At 36.1% G+C, this 18,281-nt stretch overlaps 2 protein-coding genes and 1 pseudogene across 2 annotated transcripts; all 3 read right to left on the bottom strand.

Moving 5' to 3' along the window:
• Positions 1-716: 716 nt before the first annotated feature.
• Positions 717-1,425, bottom strand: LOC147275469 (snakin-2-like; annotated as a pseudogene).
• A 2,170-nt stretch (positions 1,426-3,595) lies between these two features.
• On the bottom strand, positions 3,596-13,268 carry LOC147275468 (uncharacterized). Its single transcript, XM_086227661.1, has 7 exons — positions 13,131-13,268; positions 10,372-10,497; positions 10,216-10,259; positions 6,028-8,973; positions 5,260-5,364; positions 4,913-5,087; positions 3,596-4,091 (listed from the first exon to the last, which is right to left on the bottom strand). The coding sequence occupies exons 1-7, from the start codon at positions 13,131-13,133 to the stop codon at positions 3,882-3,884; spliced, it is 3,609 nt and encodes a 1,202-aa protein (XP_086083787.1). The 5' UTR covers positions 13,134-13,268; the 3' UTR covers positions 3,596-3,881.
• Positions 13,269-15,251: 1,983 nt separating this feature from the next.
• LOC147275467 (DNA-directed RNA polymerases II, IV and V subunit 12-like) lies at positions 15,252-17,528 on the bottom strand. The gene is made up of 3 exons (XM_086227484.1): positions 17,392-17,528; positions 17,206-17,298; positions 15,252-15,590 (listed from the first exon to the last, which is right to left on the bottom strand). The coding sequence occupies exons 1-3, from the start codon at positions 17,429-17,431 to the stop codon at positions 15,568-15,570; spliced, it is 156 nt and encodes a 51-aa protein (XP_086083610.1). The 5' UTR covers positions 17,432-17,528; the 3' UTR covers positions 15,252-15,567.
• Between the last annotated feature and the right edge of the window lie 753 nt (positions 17,529-18,281).

The raw sequence follows: 18,281 nt of genomic DNA, 5'->3' as shown, positions 1-18,281 counted from the left end.
AGACGGAGACCAGAGGGAGAAGGGGGAGGAGGAGGAGGCGACGGCGACAGAGAGAGAGAGGACAGAGAAGTGAGCTGAGAGATAGACCTAGCTTTTTAATTTTTAGTATATCTGTATATGTCTAAGTGTTGGGACTCGGGAGTAGGACAAAAAAATTTAAGTAAAAAAAAAATACATTACATATCAGTGAGTTTTGAGTGTTAGGATAAAAATTAAAAGTATTGTGTTAAGATATCAATTAACAATTTATACTGATGTCTTTATAAGTTCTTAGAAAAATGAAAATATTATATATCAGTTGAAAAAAATTATGTGATATTTAATTAGAGTTTAGAAATCAGCTAAAAAATTATCTGATATTATAATTTTTACAATATCAGTCATATTCAAATCTGATATAAAATGGGTGATATCTATTGACAATATCTTGTAGTGAAAAAAACAAATGATGGGTATTTTCAGGACAAAACAATTAATATATTTATATCAAAGAGCTTTTGAGTAGTAGCTACAAGAGAAAATGATTACACACACATACATATATAGCTGACACAAAACACAATGCATCTATGTCTTCCCCTTTAACTTTTCTTTTTCAGCATACCCACTGTTCAATAATTCAATGTTATAATTGATCAAAATGACAGAGAAAAAAGAAACAGCTACAACCCAGTCTGAGCAGGAAACTTGAGACTCCACTGGTTGGGCCCTAGGGGCTAGGGGCACTTGGTTTTGTTGCCATGGGTGACCATCTCAGTGTAGCACTTGCCACAAAGCTCTCTGTTTCCAGAAGTCCCAGGTGGCATACACTTGCACCTCACACGGCATGTTGCACAAGCCCTGTTGCAAAGGTTTGGCCTCGAGTGAACACTGCACCTCTCTTTGCACAGCCCTCCACAGTCTACTCAATTAACACAAAACAAGACACACACCAAATTAACTCATAAATTTTACCATTCAAAAACTTAGTTTTCAGGTCCAAAATCCATATATATTTTGGGGCATTATATCACAATAATATTAGAGACCCACCTATGTCTTGCATTAGCCTTCTGATTCCACTTCTCACAACAAGCTGAAATAACACCCACAAAGGAACAAAACCCACTTTTCACTTTTAAATCATACAATTATTAAACAAAAATAGAAAGAAAAAAAATTGGTTTAAAATATTTTAAACAAAAAGAAAAGCATAGAATTTTTTGTTGCCTGGCCAAGATGAGGTAACTCTTCAATCTTGATATCAGATGAAACCTGCAGCATGGATGCATATCCTAACTTGGTCCAAATTAATATCTAACAGAGCACATTTTACTCTCTAACAGAGCAAAAAACAAAGTTACAAAATCATAAAAATTAACCAATGTGTACCTAAGTAAAGTAGAATAGTAAGACCCCCAACAAAAGAACCACATGTACTGCCATGGCTATGATATCAGACACTGGACTGGAGGCAAAGTTCAAAAGAGTACTACTGCCATGTTATAATACCATAATATGTTGAGAAATCCCTAGTCTTCTAGATGCTCTAGAGAATGCACCAATATATAAGAGTTCAAGGCATCAAACCCACCTTAGTGAAATATATTGGGCAGCAACGCTTGTTTTCTTTCTTCACAACCAGAAGGTTGGACTGTAAGCACAAATTACTCATAAGATACATTTACATATTCACACAGGCAAGCAATAGATTCAAGCATCTCATACCAGCCAAGAGAGTCTTTGCCATTTCACAAACAACATAAGTAATACTAAGCTAGATAAACAATAAATTTCAGCATTTTTCCATTTAGACATTTAATTTCACAGCAAGTTATAGCACTACACTCCATCTTTAGACTGAAAATAAGTCCATAGCACCACAGGTAATTCATCAATAATAAGCACCAAATTAACTTATAGCACTGAAAAAAAAAAAAATTAGTATAGCTGCAGTGGTGCGAATAACAATTATAAGAGCTATTGGAGAAATGAAATACCAGCACTGTCAGTGGTATGAATAAAGCTAGCTATTAAATACATCCCCATAACAAATCTCAATCACATGTAGTATATGTATCTGCTTCAATGACCAATTCCAGTTCCACTCTATCAATTCCTCATTAAGTGTTTAATAGTTTGTATGAATGCTTAAGACCTCAACACTGAGGAACTCAACTGTACAGAATTCACAAATTACTAAAAAAAAATGCAGACTTGTAAGTCTCATGCAAACAAAGAATTTAAGAAACATAAGTAATTTCAATCAGATCTCGGTCAAGTCCATAACTTTGCTTCTTTACACATTACATACAAGCTTAACCATTAAAATAAACTAATTTGATTAAACTAATAAATAGCTACAGAAAGAAGTAAATTTAATACTTTTAAATGAAACAAAGAAAGAGAAAGAGAACAAATATTTAGGATAAGAAGCACTGATGCTTGAAAAGGCAAGAAAAATTTAGCATAACAATTACCTTCATGGAGAATCCTATATCTAAACCAACACCTCTATAACCTCTCTAACACAAACATATATCAATAAGTCCAATATCCCTTAATTTCTAAAATTAAAAGAATTGGTGCTCAAGCATCAGCCATGAAATTCTGCAAACAAACAAAGAAAGCACTGTGAAGTCCCGTATTATCAAACAAACAAGAACTTTTAGGCTAATAGAAATTTATAGTGTGTATCAACAATTCCTATTATGACCTCAGAAAAATCTAATAAGCCTATAAAAAAAGCAGAGAGAGGAGAGGGGCCGGGTGGGGTCGCGGCTGGGTAGGGGTGGGCTGGCTGGGGTAGGGGTGGGCTGGCTGGGTAGGGGTGCGGCGGCGACGAAGTTGAGGAGTTTTGGGGCGTGGTTGTGTGGCTTCTTGGGCTTGGTGGGGCGGCGGAGGAGGAAGAAGAGGGTTTTGATGAGGATTTGACAGTGGTGGTTGTCGTTGAAGGGGTTTCGGCGTCGTTTGGGTCTTCGTTTTTGTCGTCGTCGTCGTCGGCGCGGCGACGGAAGTTTCTGGCTCTGCTGCTCATGGTGGGTTGTGGTGATTGTGGTTTTTGGGGATTTTGCAGTATTCGAACAGACCAGAGAGTGGGAAGTTAACCAAGACAAGGATTTGGGGAGTTAGGAATAGAAATTGGAATTGGTGGGGGAGAGGTGGCTGGGTAGGGGCGGGCTGGGGAGGGGAGGGGATCGGTGGGGGAGAGGTGGCTGGGTGGGGGAGGAGGAGAGGAGGGCAAAATGGGCAAAAATGGGCAAAAAATTAAGGGGGTGGTCAACTCAGCAGAATGGGGTGGTGCACATAGCCCCCCCCTTTATCAATTTACCATTACACCAGGCTGCTCTTCCTGTAAACTTTCGAGTGTGAGCTTCTGGGCCCAAAAAACGAAAACTTAATCCTCAAAACACATATAAACGAGAAACATGGATATTAAGTGAAAGTGGGTCACACTAAATAGACCATATTTAGTGTAAATCAGACACCTAGTCATTACTCAATATTGTGTGGACGCCCTCCTTTTATAGATCATTTGATTATGAAAGCTACTTTGATGGCATTAGCAACTGATGCTTAAACTAAATATACCATCACATGTCACATGAGAAAGAGGGAAACAAAAAATAACAGAAAATGTATTATATGATCATATGTGCAACAAAAATGATTCAAAGCTTCACTGTATTGAAAAAAAACCAAATTCACATTATCAGGAGACTAAACTGATTACACTACATTACCTTTCCAAAGCCCTCAAGGGTTGCATTATCATTAAAGGCACTCACATGCTGGAAGGAAAAGCTATATACATATGAAACCAGTTCCATAGGAAATGTTGCAAATCTTAATGGGGAACTGAAGACCAGTCGATGAGTTGTTAAAACCAAGATTTCGAGGATTCACCAGCGTCGCCTAGATATGAAGAACTCATAGTCTGGATGCCTGTTTACAGATGTCGTACTTCCTTTGTTCACAACAGCTCTTGCCATAAGAGATGCTGTCTCCTCAAGTGACCTCAAACGCTCCTCCAGTACTCTACAAGGGTTTAAGCCTGGTTTTATTGTTGTCTGCCTCAGTGCTGAGTACCTTGGTTGGAACCAGCACTCATCCTGTTCACGTGGCAAATAGTATATATTAAGCTTCACAGAAGTATGAGTTAAATGCCACAGACACATAAGAGCAGCATGATATTTCAGCAATCTATGCACTATCAGGAAAACAAAATTATTATGATTACTTACCTTTAAGAGGGTGAGCAAGAGAGAGAAATAAAGTTGAGATAGAGGACCACTTTATGGAAAAACACACACAAACATCGTGTGTGCATGCACACACACTTACTTGCACAGAGTTGAAATTTGTAACGTAACTTTTCATTTACATAATACTTTTTCTCATAACAAACTATTAACAATCTGGAGATTAGAGCATAAACTTGTTGGTAACTTCATAGCACCATTTTCAACTGGAAATCAAGAAACATCCCAGTTATACATGCAGTGAACAAGAGATCGTCTTATTTAATTTGAAGTATTGCAAACTCAACAGTATGCTAGTAAAAACCTGAGGGGGAGAGAGAGAGAGAGAGAGAGAGATGATGGTCATGTGCCTGTTACAGTTAACACAATACAGTGACTGCCTTTAGTTAAGGAATGCATTTATGATTACCCCTAAGTCTTACATACCACCTATGACTGGGTTTTAACATACACCAATAAACATGCAGACTTGAGATCAGTTATGGCACACAGTTGGCGGAATTGTTCAAAGTGCATTATGGCAGGATAGAATTCCTCATTCAAAGTGCTCAGGGTGTGACATAGGCAATTGAGAAAGGACAGACCGAGTCACAACATATTACAAATATACCCACCAAAATGTCTAATGAAGAAAATTTCTGAAGAATAGCAAGTAGCATAGCCACAAATACCTGAGCATTGTAACTCTGAAGACCCACAACTGGAGATACTATACAAGTGTCCACACTCGGAGACTCAAATTTGGCACTTCTACGGACCAAATGACCAAGTGAATGGTAAGTTAAAAATGCTGCACGGAAGTTACCATCAGGTATCCTGTAAATAGGATACCATGCCACTGAATACCTGAAAATCAGATGGCACTTGAAAGTTACTATTTAGAATTCACCCAGTGTCAATTTTTTTACTCTTAATGAATGCTCTGTATTAATATTTTTGCTTCATTCTTGAAACTAACAAGGATCTGTTACAAACACATTTACATTTTAAATATCCTGAAGCATGTTTTATTACTAACCAGGATCTGGGATGCAGATCATTTAGATTTATAGAGTCTAGTTTAGTTGGATCTCCATAAACTTTGGAATCCGACAGTCCATCACCTCTAACCAGCTCCTTTATCCTGAGACAGAGGGAAACAGAATAAGATCATCTGAGAATACAGGAGAACCGTGTGCACGCACACGCACACGCGCACACGCACACACACACACACTAAGTGATTAAACAATTGGCTTTTCTTTTTTCTTTGTTGTGCAACCAAAAATAAATATTTCCTTTGTGCCCACAGTCTTTAACAACATTTCCAGGTAGAATAACTTTTAAACATATTGTGGGACAATTAATAAAGTCCATGTGTTGGCATATTCTATTTTTCTTATTAGTTATGACATTAACATGCACAAGAACCATTGTCATAACTAAAAATGTCAAACCACTATTACATATAAACTACAAGAATATACTTTGCAAAAACACATTCAAAACTTAGGGTTGTTTGCTCGCTGGAAGTTCTTTTATATAAATCAGTTTTCCACTATTTAGCAACCAATATTGATACAATGTATGCACTATCATGCTGCACTAGTTTTTGATTTGTGGTGCAATACTACTTTTTCAAGAATTCATTAGAAAATCCAAAGCTCATAACCTCATGTTTATGTCTTTGCAAAGGCTACTTAAGGTACTAATGTGATGTGAGTCATGTGACTAAATGATAATCAAATAAGATTGTTTTAAAATTTAATAACCAAAACTTTTAGTAAAATATATAAAGGATACTTACTTGTCATACAAAGGACGTCTATGCTGAGGTTGTTCAGACTCAAAATACTCAAAAAGTAGCTCTAAATCACTGGACGCTGTTGTGTCAGCTAATCGAAAAGATGCATCTTTGGTAGAAGCTGAAGATTGTTCCAAAAAACAGAATTGATTTACAAGTGGCTCAGTGGTTGCATCTTCCTTCCGAGGCTGAGGAAAAAGTACTGAAAATATCGGAAGATGACCAACACCATAGGACTTTTTGGATGTCTCACTATTACCACATGCGCTTAGCACCTCAGAACTACAAACCGTATTGCTAGTACCTACAGAATCACCCCTACAGTTCCTGAAAAGCTGAATTCCTGACAAGTAAGGGACACAATAAGCACGAAATGCAAAACGATCAGCACCTGATCTCTTTGAATTTCCAAAGTCCTCTGCTCTTATTTCCAACCCATAGCTCCCATTTTTCTCATACCACTGCCACAGGCAACCTAAAGTGATGTTGGGTGTCTCATGTTTGCATAATGACACACCACCAACCTTGTTCCGTGAGCAAGTATGACAACTTATAAAATTGGGTGATTGATGGATAACTGGGGATGAATAATAAAGAAGTCTTTCAAATTCAGCAATTGGAGCACCAGTGGCCATTTGAACAGCTTCAGATGCCAGTTGCGCTCTACAAGCATTATTCACTGCCTGTACTATTCTGTTTGAATCAGCTTCAAATGCATTTAGATCTTTGGTTTCAAAATTCATGCGGTTAGCTGCATCAAGCTTGTTATTGATCTCTTTAATTTTACTTGCATCCTGACACCCCAATTTCGGAGGCTTGTCCCCAACTTTTTCAGCAGAACAAGTTACGTCTCCAGAACTCGGACCCGTGCATACTACTGACGCTTTAGAAATAAGATTTTGAGTGTTGGAAACCACATTCCCTTTAACACTATCATTAAAAGTCCATTTCTTAGCCGCTGGCTCATCAGAATGTTCACAAGATGAACTGTCCGACCTAGAAGAGCTTGCCAACCCAGGATCCTTCAACCCAATTGGCATCCACTTGTGCATAAGAGATCCGGCACTGGGGTTTTGCCTGCTGCTTTCCGCAAGAGAGTTTTCTTTCTGTACTTTCCTTGCTGCATTAAAAATTAGATGAGGAAGGTAGATTGGAGACTGCTCCTGATGCAGATTTGATTCATTCAAGGAATCACATATTTTGTGCATTGAGCTATCCTGATTTCCTACACTTGAAGTCTTCATGCCCGAGACAGTATCACAGAGATTTTCAAGATTATCCATTTCATTTGTACAAAGTTGCATGCAGCGAACTGATTCAGAGGTAGTGCGTTCTACTTTGCTGATCTGAGATTCAGCCCTTTGAAAACTAGGCTGAGAACAATTTCTCGAACCACTTAATCCTTTCTTGTCCTTCACCTGAGACGAGATGTCCGATATAACATTCTGTTGCATGCTAAACTTCACACAACCATCTGAGTCGGCCATGTTGGCATGAGATCCCTTCCTGGAACAACAGTTGTATTCCTGTTTCAAAGCTGGACCACTTTTTCTTTTCAACTTCTTAGAGACCTTATCTTTTTGCTGTTTTTTATCCTCCCTCTTTGAGAGTCTATTTACATCAACAGAATTACAGGTATTTTTAAGCAAAGGAGCCTCTCTCATAGTGAGATCAAACTGGGGGTAAACAGAACTTTCTTTCTTCAACTCACCTTTGCAGTCATCGGCAGCATTTCTCTGGACCTTTTTCCAGACAGAATGACTGTTTTCCTTTCCTGCACGAATTTGTAGATTTCCAATACTTCCGAATTCGGAGACATTTGCACTTCTTGGTGCTGTGCTGTTTTGTTTACTTCTCTTTCCAGGCACAACCAATTGCATGCCACTAGTGCTACAAACCTGAATACCATGTCTTGTTCCCTTAGTGTGATCATAGGTGTCTACTGCAACATTTAACGAGCTTTGACTAGAAAAATATCCGTTTCTGGAACTGAAACCTGGTGATTCAGATTTATCTATTCTGCAAATTTCCTTCTCAGCATGTATTTCATCATGATCAGCATTTGTACTGTCATCACTGTTTGAACCAACTGAAATTGAATCCAAAACAAAGGAGTCAAGCTTATCAGAGCAACCTTTGGTATAGAAATTTTTGCAACTGCTCACTTTTGTATGCTGAATACCCCCCACCCCATGAAATATGTGAAATACAGAGTCTCTGAGAAGAACCGGATTTTCAAGATTACCCACAGAAGGTATATCCAGCTCATTATGGTAAGAGATGCATGTTTTTGGTGTTTCAAAATGCTTGACCCCACTATTTGGCAATGAAACTTCTGGTGCAGTTGAAGATGACACTCGTCCATCTCCATCATTGTTAACACAAGTTTCAGAAGCTGAACTTCCATTGGCATATTCCTCAGACAACACATCTGGTTCAACAGAGCCAGCATCGCATGAAAACTTCTTGCTCTGTTTTCCCTTCTTTCTACTCTTCTTTCTTGAATTTCTCTTTACAACGCTGTCTATTTTCATATTACCAATAACTGTAACTGACAAGTTATTAGCACTAGAATGATTTTGGATCATGCTTGAGGAATCACTGCAGGTTAATGGCTCCTGACAGGATTTCCTGGAAAGTTCATTGCATTTAGTAGCTTTATATGCCAAGGTCTTATTTTGAGATTTCTGTCGCACAGTTGAACCAATAAAGCTTCTATTTGTAAATGACTTTCCAGAATATGTACCAGCAAGCGGAGGCTCTTTCTGCCCCTTTTGCCGATTTACCTTGAATGGATTAATTGGTAGTGGGTAAACCTGATGCAGACTATCCATATTCACCTGAGAACCAGACCCCAAGGAATTCGTATTGTCAGGACATTGCAACGGTAGTGTCACCATTCTCCAATTTCCGTCAGGTTCAAGGGAAAAGAATGTAAGGATAGCACACCTGAGAAATAAATTAAATGTCATCCCCAGCCATAACAGAAGGAACATCAAATTAAAAGGTAAAAAGCATTAATGATCTTAGCAATGTCCACCAAAAACTGATTTAATACTTTCAGGCTTTCAGCCATACAGAATACCAAATGCTTGCAGGCTACAGCAATCAGGAGCTGTTATAAACAATTATTTCTAGGATACTCCTTGTTGTCGTGTACACTAGCCTGCTCCCAGTTCACTGATACTACAACTGCTGACTCAACTTGGACCACAAGGCCCGCTTCACTCTTTCTTCTCAAATGTTCATAAATTTACCTAAAGTGATTGGCACAAGGGAAAAGCTGGGAGCTTATGATAGTTCAAAGTTACATTTATATGATATCAACTAAAAGCCAACTTGTTCATATGATCATTAGTCCATCCACTACCAACTTTCAGTGACAACCCAAATTCTCCCTGACCCATCAACTCCACTTGCCAATGAGCAAATAATAAATCAGATGATTAATATCATGTTTGCCAAGCTGGATGCAAAATGATATAATTGTCTGAGAAAGAAGCGCCCTTTGAAAGGCTTTACTGATGGACTTCATACTTGCCATACCAAAACAGTGACCACTACTCTACTCCAATGTTCAAGTACTCAAATCATGCATGCAAAATTCTCATTGCGCAAATTAATGCAAGTCCTATCTACAAGTTCTAATGCAATCTCCGTAATGACAGAAAAATGATAGGGACCGTATATACATATGCAAAATCTAGCTCATATGAGAGACTTAATTTGAGGGACAAGTGAGGAACAACACATTTCAGGGTTGGATTTACTTCAATGAATTATTTATATTATAATTGTGTTAAATCCAACCATTAAATGTGTTGTCCCTCATATGAGCCGGACTGTACATACACATACATGCAAGCATGCACTTAATCTGTGTATTGGCATAAATACATACATACATACATTGATACATGTATATATGCATTATCAATATATGTAGTAAATGCATATATGTATTCTCACCAAAATAAAAATGTATATATGTATTATGCATAGCCAACAAGCAGGAGATATCTAACGATTGAGAAATATGCAAAACCATCAAAGAATAAGAGGTAAGTCATGCATAGCTCAACAATTAATTCATAAGACAGCAAACATGTGAACTAATTTTATTGGATTAGTTTCACCGTGCAGCTGTGGAAAAACAAGATATTAGGCAATGACAAATAAAACAACTTTTACCTAGGATCAGAGTTCCTCCATGTGATGGAAGGCACTTCACAATCCTGAAAAAGAAAAGGTACATACCACAGAAAACAAGTCAGATAATTATATTTTAAAGTCATAGAAGATAAATGAAGTATATGCGAAGTTATTAATAAATTAAATTTATATTACCTCTGAAGATGTTCGGAAACTATTTTGTTCTTGAAATTTCCTTGATAAGGAATCTCTTCCTCTGTCTGAATTGTTCTGGGTATCACCATTGGTTCTTCTAAGGGCACAATGCATATTTTTCTGTGCCTGTCCACATCATGAAAAAATATAACAACAGTTAACGATGCTTTAATACAAAATTAGGTGTTGAATCCAAGAAATTGTATTCAAGATATAAACACACAAAGAGGATGGATTCTACAATTACAGTGCATTGAGAAGGGTGACAATTTTTTTAGCAAAACCACTGCTTTCTCAAGCATCACATAAAATGAAAGGTACTTTGAAAATCTAACTGTTAATATTTGGAAGATACATGAAACATAGCAACAAACTTCAAAACATCATTCATTCATCCCAGTTGCTTGATTCAAGGGAGAAGACCAAAAGTTTACATTTCTCCTCACTAGTACATAATGTGCAAGAAGGGGGAAAGGCATTGATCATTTATTTGTTCATTGCCCAGCTGCTTTAAGTCTGTGGTGGAAGCTTTTCAGAGAAATTAATGTAAGTTGGGTAATTCCAAAAGGATGCTCTTCTCTTCTATGTGAGAAGCATAAAGTGTTAGGGAGTGGCAAGCATACTAAATTTTTGGGTTATACGAGTGGAAAGAAACAAAAGGATCTTTGAAGAATACAGTGGTTGTTGGGGTGGAAGAGCTTTGGGACAAAGTTAGATTTTGCTCCTCCTTGTGGGCTTCAATTTCTTCAGAGTTTCGGGACTTTTCTGTTTCTAATATTCTTCTGGATAAGAAGGCAGCTGTTTATTAATTTTGTCTACAATATTTCTTTTCCAAAAAAAAAAAAATATGTCTACACTATGGTTTTCATTCTGTTTATGCTATGAGCTTAGGTTTACATGATAGAATTATGTTTCTGTAATCTTGTTTGTGTTTGTTGACGTTTTAAGTGGACTTCTTGTCCACTGTATTGTAATGGTTCTATGAAAAGCAATAAAATTTTGTTTCTTTTCCTAAAATGAAAAAATAAAGAAGAAAATTCCTTGCAACATTGCAGGTGGCAGCAGTTCATACATTTTTTCTTTTTTTGAAAGCAATTCATAGCTGAGTATTGTTTTCAGCATGCAAAAGAGCATTGTTATATGTAATCTTGACCTTCTAAAAACAAAGTTTCAAACACATCTCACATATTTATGAGAAGATTTTATGGAATTGTATAAGAAGGAATTAAACTCATTAGATGTGTCAATTGTCAAAAGTGGTAGGTTTATCAAGGGAATAAGTTATAACCGAAGAATCCAAAAGTTTTTTGTATTTGGAAATGACAAAAACATATCAACCATATTCACATATCCTTGAACTTTATTCGATAAATTACTTTCTTATCAAAACACGATAACCAATAGGGTTAAATTGATAATTTATGCAAGAAAAGCAATGCTTTGAACAACACAACAAACAATATTTCTAACACCATGACAAACAATACTTCGACAACACGACAAACAATACTCTGAACAACACGAAAACAAAATTTCTAACACCACGGAAAACAATGACTCAATGTCATCAAACTAGGACAACAATAGAACAAGTAATACATTAATGATAAAAACCAACAGTAATACCTTAAATCAACAACAGGGTGTCAACCCAATCGAATCAATATAAGGAACACTGACAAATTAATCCAATAAAGGACAAATCTTATCTGAACTTTATAACCCAAGTACTATGTCAAAGCAGGCTCTCCGAAAATAAAGGAATGTCATTCCAAATATTATAATTCTAAAGATATGCCTAGTCAGAGACTAAAGGAATAAATTGCAAGAACATAAATGAAGCAAAGTACCTCAAGCTGTTCAAGATGAAGGTCCAACAAACAAGTTAAAGCTATTGCTCTAAAACACACAAACTTGCAACCAAACATAGGTCATCTTTACCACTTCTACAAGTGTCCGTTTAACAAAAGGATTGAAATTGAATGCACAAATGCAGGTACACGAAAGGGAGAAACCAGAGAAACTAGAACCCAAAATGGCTTGCTAAAACTCCAAAACAGTAAAAGATTGAATTCCACCAGAAATGCTCAGACGAAATGCTATCTATCAGTAAAAGAAACCCACTTTATTAAATTTAGACAGAAACCCACATGACCAACAAACAAAACCCAGCTAAATTTGTCTAACAAACAAATTTCAAAAAAAAAAAAAAAAAGAAACGGGGAAAAGACCCTGCATAGTTAGTTTTCATTCCTTAAGCACCCTGAAAAATTCCCTGTAAAATAATTTAAAAATGGATCGACCAACTTCAACCGCTGCTTAGGAATCTAGTACTAAATTTGACTAGAACCCATAAATCAAAATCACCCAAAACTATCTAAAGAAACAAAAAGATTGCAAAAAAGTCCTCCAAATTTAGTCGTGAGGTTTTAAGATATACAGAATGTCTAAAATTACTCAGTATTTCCCGAACTTAGATTTACCACCCCGAAATATATCATTCATGCACCACAGAAATGTTAACCACCAAAAGAACACTAACAAATAAAACCCCAAAACCACAAATAGCTGACATATAAAAACAAATAAATACATATTTGAGGTTTCCCAATTAGAGACAATCAAGTAAGCTCAGTAGTAGGCTACATATGCTAGCAGCTATAGCTTCAGACAACGTTCTTATTTCTATTTTCCAGAGAGGCAAAACAAAAACAAAAACAAAAAGATTTTAGGGAGAGAGTGAAAGACTAAGAGCGAACCATAAGAAAAGTTGATCAAAGAAGTTTGGAGTTGCTGCTTCTCTCTCAATGTTTTGGAGTTTTTGTTCGAAAATCCACTTTGCTTTTTGTGCTTATGAAGACTGAGGAGTGAGAATGTGAGAAAATGAGATATTTGCTTTCACCTTTTTCTGCTCTGTGCCTTGTGATCTTGTCTTTGCTATTTATAATTGCTTCTCAACCTGCAGCAGACCTCTGAGTCTTCTGACTGTTTTCGTGTTTAGTTTTATTTTATTTTATTTTTATTTTGATATAGATTTTTGTGTTAAATTACAAATATTTTTCTTGGGTAGGAGGGGTTAGTTTAGTTTAAGGAAGATTCTATATTTACCAATTTTGTTTTTCCAATTTAGATATTCACATTAAATTCAGTTTAAAACATAAATTTTGTCAAATAAATTAATGTTACGTAGATCTCAACAAAAAAAAATGTTATGTAAATGAATTCTAGCCAAAGTTTTTTCTATGTAAATTCTAAATCGCCAATTAGATCATATATCCTATATTCATAAGGATGAATCAGCTAAAATAAATATCCTTTAAGGATGAATATTTGAAGAAAAAAAATATTTATGATGAAAAAAATTGAAATTATATTCTATTTAAAAAGTTAATTATTGAAAAGAAAAGGAAAAAAAAACATGCCATAGTAGTAGTGATAGTAATCATAGTACTACATAAGAGTGGTAGTTGGTGCCTAAATTGCTTGTTTCGATAAGAAGCCTAAAATTCCTGTGTTGGATTAATAAGTATACGAGGGAGGCTATGCAAACCACCCTTTTGTGCTGAGTTGACCACCTTAATAAATTTTTTTCCTATTTTATTCTTTATTGCAAAAACATGATAAAATCACCCAGATCCATTCGGTGGTCATTTACCGAAATATCCACCAATATTCGGCAGATAAGTGTCGAATAAATGCAAATATTTCGGCAGATAAATGTCGAATGGCTTTTTCATTTCCATTCGGTAGTTATCCACCGAATAATCCACCAATATTCAGCAGATAACTGTCGAATAACCATAAATATTTCGGTAGATAACTGTCGAATGACCCAACGAACAAAATTGAAATTTTTTTGTTTTAAAGGTAAAGTTGGAAATTTGAAATAGGGTGGTCAACTTAGCAATTTAGGGTGGTCTGAATAGCATTGGCCTAAGTATACAGCTCACTCCATGACCAAGGCAAGCGCGTGGAACGACGCCCAATCACTGCCTGACTTCTACGTCACTACGTGTTAGCGTCTTGATACACTATCCAATCAGAGTGGGTCCCATCAATTGGCTTTAGGCATGCTTTCCACGTGTCACCATGCGTTATTGCTTCGGTTGGAAACGCACGGTGTAACAGTGTAACACTAATAGTTGGATCTCTTTTTTTTTTTTTTTCCAACTAATAGTTGGATCTCAATCAACCTGACAGTCAGTCATTTATTTAAAATTTAATAATTTATATATCATGTACCGCGTTAATTTGGTAAAAATAAGTTAGATAATAGTCGATAATCTAGCATTATTATCAAATTGTTGAATAACGCTAGGGCATGATATCAGTCTTATCAGAGCCAACCTGAAGGGGGCAGATCGGCTCGAGCCCCTAAATGTCAGGACATGATATCATGTTACCACGGAAAATTTGGTTAAAAAGGAGTTAGATAATAGTCGATACCCTAGCGTTATTACCAAATTGTTGAATACCACTACGGCATTATATCAGAGCCGGCACCAAGGGACCGGAGTAAGCAATCGGTTTTGGGTCCCTAAATGCCAAGAACCCCTTAATTTTATATAATATGTTATGTCCAAATAAATCACTTGAATGCATATGAAGGTCGAGAACCCCACGTATATAGTCTGCTTCGGAGCCCTCAAATTTCAGAACCAGCTCTCCATGACATACCAACGGACTTAACAGTAATTTAAGCATTTTATCAACTTGCATAGTCACTCTGGCAGATGCACTGCGAGGTGACAAAATGCAGTCGCTAAAAATGAGATCCCATATATAGAAAACTGAGAATGGGATTTGCACCCATTTGGCCTTTTTATCAAAACCAAGGACCCTAAATTTTTTTTTTTTAAAAAGGCCAAGGATGACCAAAATGCTCAGACGAAGTTGTACAGATATTGCATAATAGGTAGCCTCAATCGTACAGATATTACATAACACTACATTGAGACATCAGCTCAGAGACATTCAAACAGACTAGACTTCATTAGTTCGATGAGATGACAGGCACAAACAAACTAAAGCAGCATGCCCCCCCTCAACACTGTCCCAACATTAACATTTCTGTTTTGGTGTTAATACTGTCCTTACATCCAAACAACACATTATCAAGTTGCAATATGATCACATGACATGCTTCACTAACATAGTTTGGATATAATTGCAATGCCCACTCTCAGCAAGTCTTCTTCAGCGTGCCTCATACTGAACAACTGCAACAAGAAGTAATATAAACCAATTGTTGAATAATGTGATTGAGGGTAAAATCGAGACCAAACACAAAATATGGGCAGGGAACCAGAGAAGAGACCAAACTGTCATGCCTGTTGTTTTAGAATATAATGAATCCATGTAAAGCAAAAGTCAAAACCACATTCAGTAATCAATGGACGAGAGAGAGAGAGAGAGAGAGAGCAAAAAAAACTTATTAATACGTGAAAACTAAAAATGATTGATATGTATAACACCATGTTTTCTCATGTAAAAATCATGTGGCAAAAATGCATCAGTATATGAGCATAACACCACTATCTTGATGCACCTATTGTCTTATGCGCACTTAACAGATTGTGGTTAGCATATACCAAGATGCCAGAGAAAAGGCAAATAAATGTGCAAGACAACTGTTCCTAAAGAATTTTGAGGATGAATATTCTAAGTCTAGAAAAGTGGAAACAGTTTTTTCATGGTAAAAGAATGAACAGGATGCCTGCATTGGCCCAGTTCCTGACAAGAATAATAAATTAGGGTAATCCAGTTTTAAAAATGGGTAACAAATGACTTAATTTTTATCATGCATAAAATATTAGAACATAAATCACATTTTCTTTCTAAAAATTTGGAGAAAAAATGATATAACATAGATCACAATTTACCTGCATGGCAGATGTGATGTTATATTATTTCAATAAAGTAAAATAAAATATTTTATGGTAAAATAATCCAAATAAAAACCAAGCAGTCAAACTGGCAACCCCCAACTCAAAGCTAGAACCCCAAAGAATAAAGAATAGTTCATGTCACTCTGGCCAACTAATCATTATGTGACTCAAAGAATAACAAGAAACCTATTACAACATAGAAACAGACAATTACTTGCAAGAAAAGTGATATGCATTGTAGGTAATAGCTATATTGATGCCAAATGGTACTGACTTATAGTAATGCAAGGATATAATAGCTATCAATTACCAAACATGAAGGCCACATGAAATATAAAGCATATCCACATTTTATAGTAAGAGAGTGGAAGTCAGACGAACAGATGGCATGATTGGGTGCAGTCTTTAATCCTTCTTAAGGGATTGGCATGATTCACCCTCAAACCCGCTAAAGTTCCAAGTTCATCATAAGTTCAGAACCACTTAACTTACAGATTTGTTCAACTTCAATTATCAAAGCTAATACTCAATGACTGCATATTCATTATAAACAACTAAACTAAACCCACACAATGAAAAAGCACAAATTCCATGCCCAAAACTATATCTCTTCCTGCAACAAGTTAGAATTGATGTTGCGATACAAAATTTGAAAAGGCAAACCTGGAAAATTAAACTTGCAATACCAGTCTAAACACCAAAATCCACATTGATAAACACAAAGTACTGAATAAGAAAAAAAGCACCTCAATTGTTGCAACAATTAAAGTATATACAAGTTATGGCATTCATCATTCATTCCAGTACAAAACTAAAGTTGAAGAAAAACACGATAAATTTATAGATATAGATTTAAGAACCAGATATTTCATTGAAAAAAATAAATATATCGCTTAAAAATAAAATATTCATGGTGTTAATCGATAGAATGAAGATTGGAACATACTACGACGAGTACGCTTCTTGTATAATATACGGTAACCGCACTCGCGGCACTGAATCACATCATTTGGCTTCAGGGGAATCTCCATTCCACAATCTACAAAAACACAATCACACTAGGGTTTTAGTTTCAGAAACTCTTGTGTATTTCCTATCGAATTTCTCAGGGAACAAAATGAAAATCGAGTACCTCCGCAGATGTAGTAAACTGGTTCTGGCTGAGGATCCATGAGATTAGATCGAAAAGGATTTTAGGGTTTTTTATCTTTGAGCAATTGTTAAGACTTCAGGGTTCTTGGGGGTTTCTATAAATAATACCGCGAAGCAATCGTGTCGGGTTAAGGCTTATCAATTGCTTTGGACTTTAAGCCCAAAAGAACTGCTTTGGACTTTAAGCCCAAAAGAACTGCTTTGGACTTAAAACCTAATAAACTGCTTTGAACTTTAAGCCCAAAAACTGCTTTGGACTGGACTTTTGGACAAGCAACATTGGTTTATTCATTAATGTAATTCATGGGCTTCAACTTCTGTGCAGTTGCTAGAAGAATATTATTCGGTATACCAGTCCGGCTCGCATGCATAGTTCGTAGACAGCCCGGAAGGGCCATAATATTTTTCGCTCTACATTCAAGTTCAATTCTTCTCTCTTATAAATTAAAAAACAAAAAATAATCCACCTCATATGCAAATTTATATGAGAATAAGTGAGGAAAAATACATTCAATTTACTTTAATAAATCATTAATTTTTATGATCGGATTAAATTCAATCATTAAACATATTAATTCTTATTTGGCTCTCATATTAATTCTTTCATATAAACCATTATACTTTCCATTGCATATTTTGTAAGTGATAGTTGGTGATGACTGATGACTGGCCAAATAAGTTAAAAGTAATAGAATGAACAGAAAATCAAATAGCGTGCTTCTATTCTATGGTCAATGTATGTAAAGTGTAGACATATGATTTTTGTTTGCTTCTATTGTTAAAAAGATGTGCCTAGTCCAACAAGGCAGGATTAATTTATCACCCTTGCACATTGGAAGTCTTTCTGATTATGATTTATCATAGCAACTG

Source organism: Dryas octopetala, chromosome 9 (assembly GCF_963921425.1).
Source record: "Dryas octopetala chromosome 9, drDryOcto1.1, whole genome shotgun sequence".
Taxonomy (NCBI): Eukaryota; Viridiplantae; Streptophyta; class Magnoliopsida; order Rosales; family Rosaceae; genus Dryas; species Dryas octopetala.
Note: the sequence above shows the minus strand (reverse complement) of the source record. Positions and strands in the feature narration are given on the sequence as shown.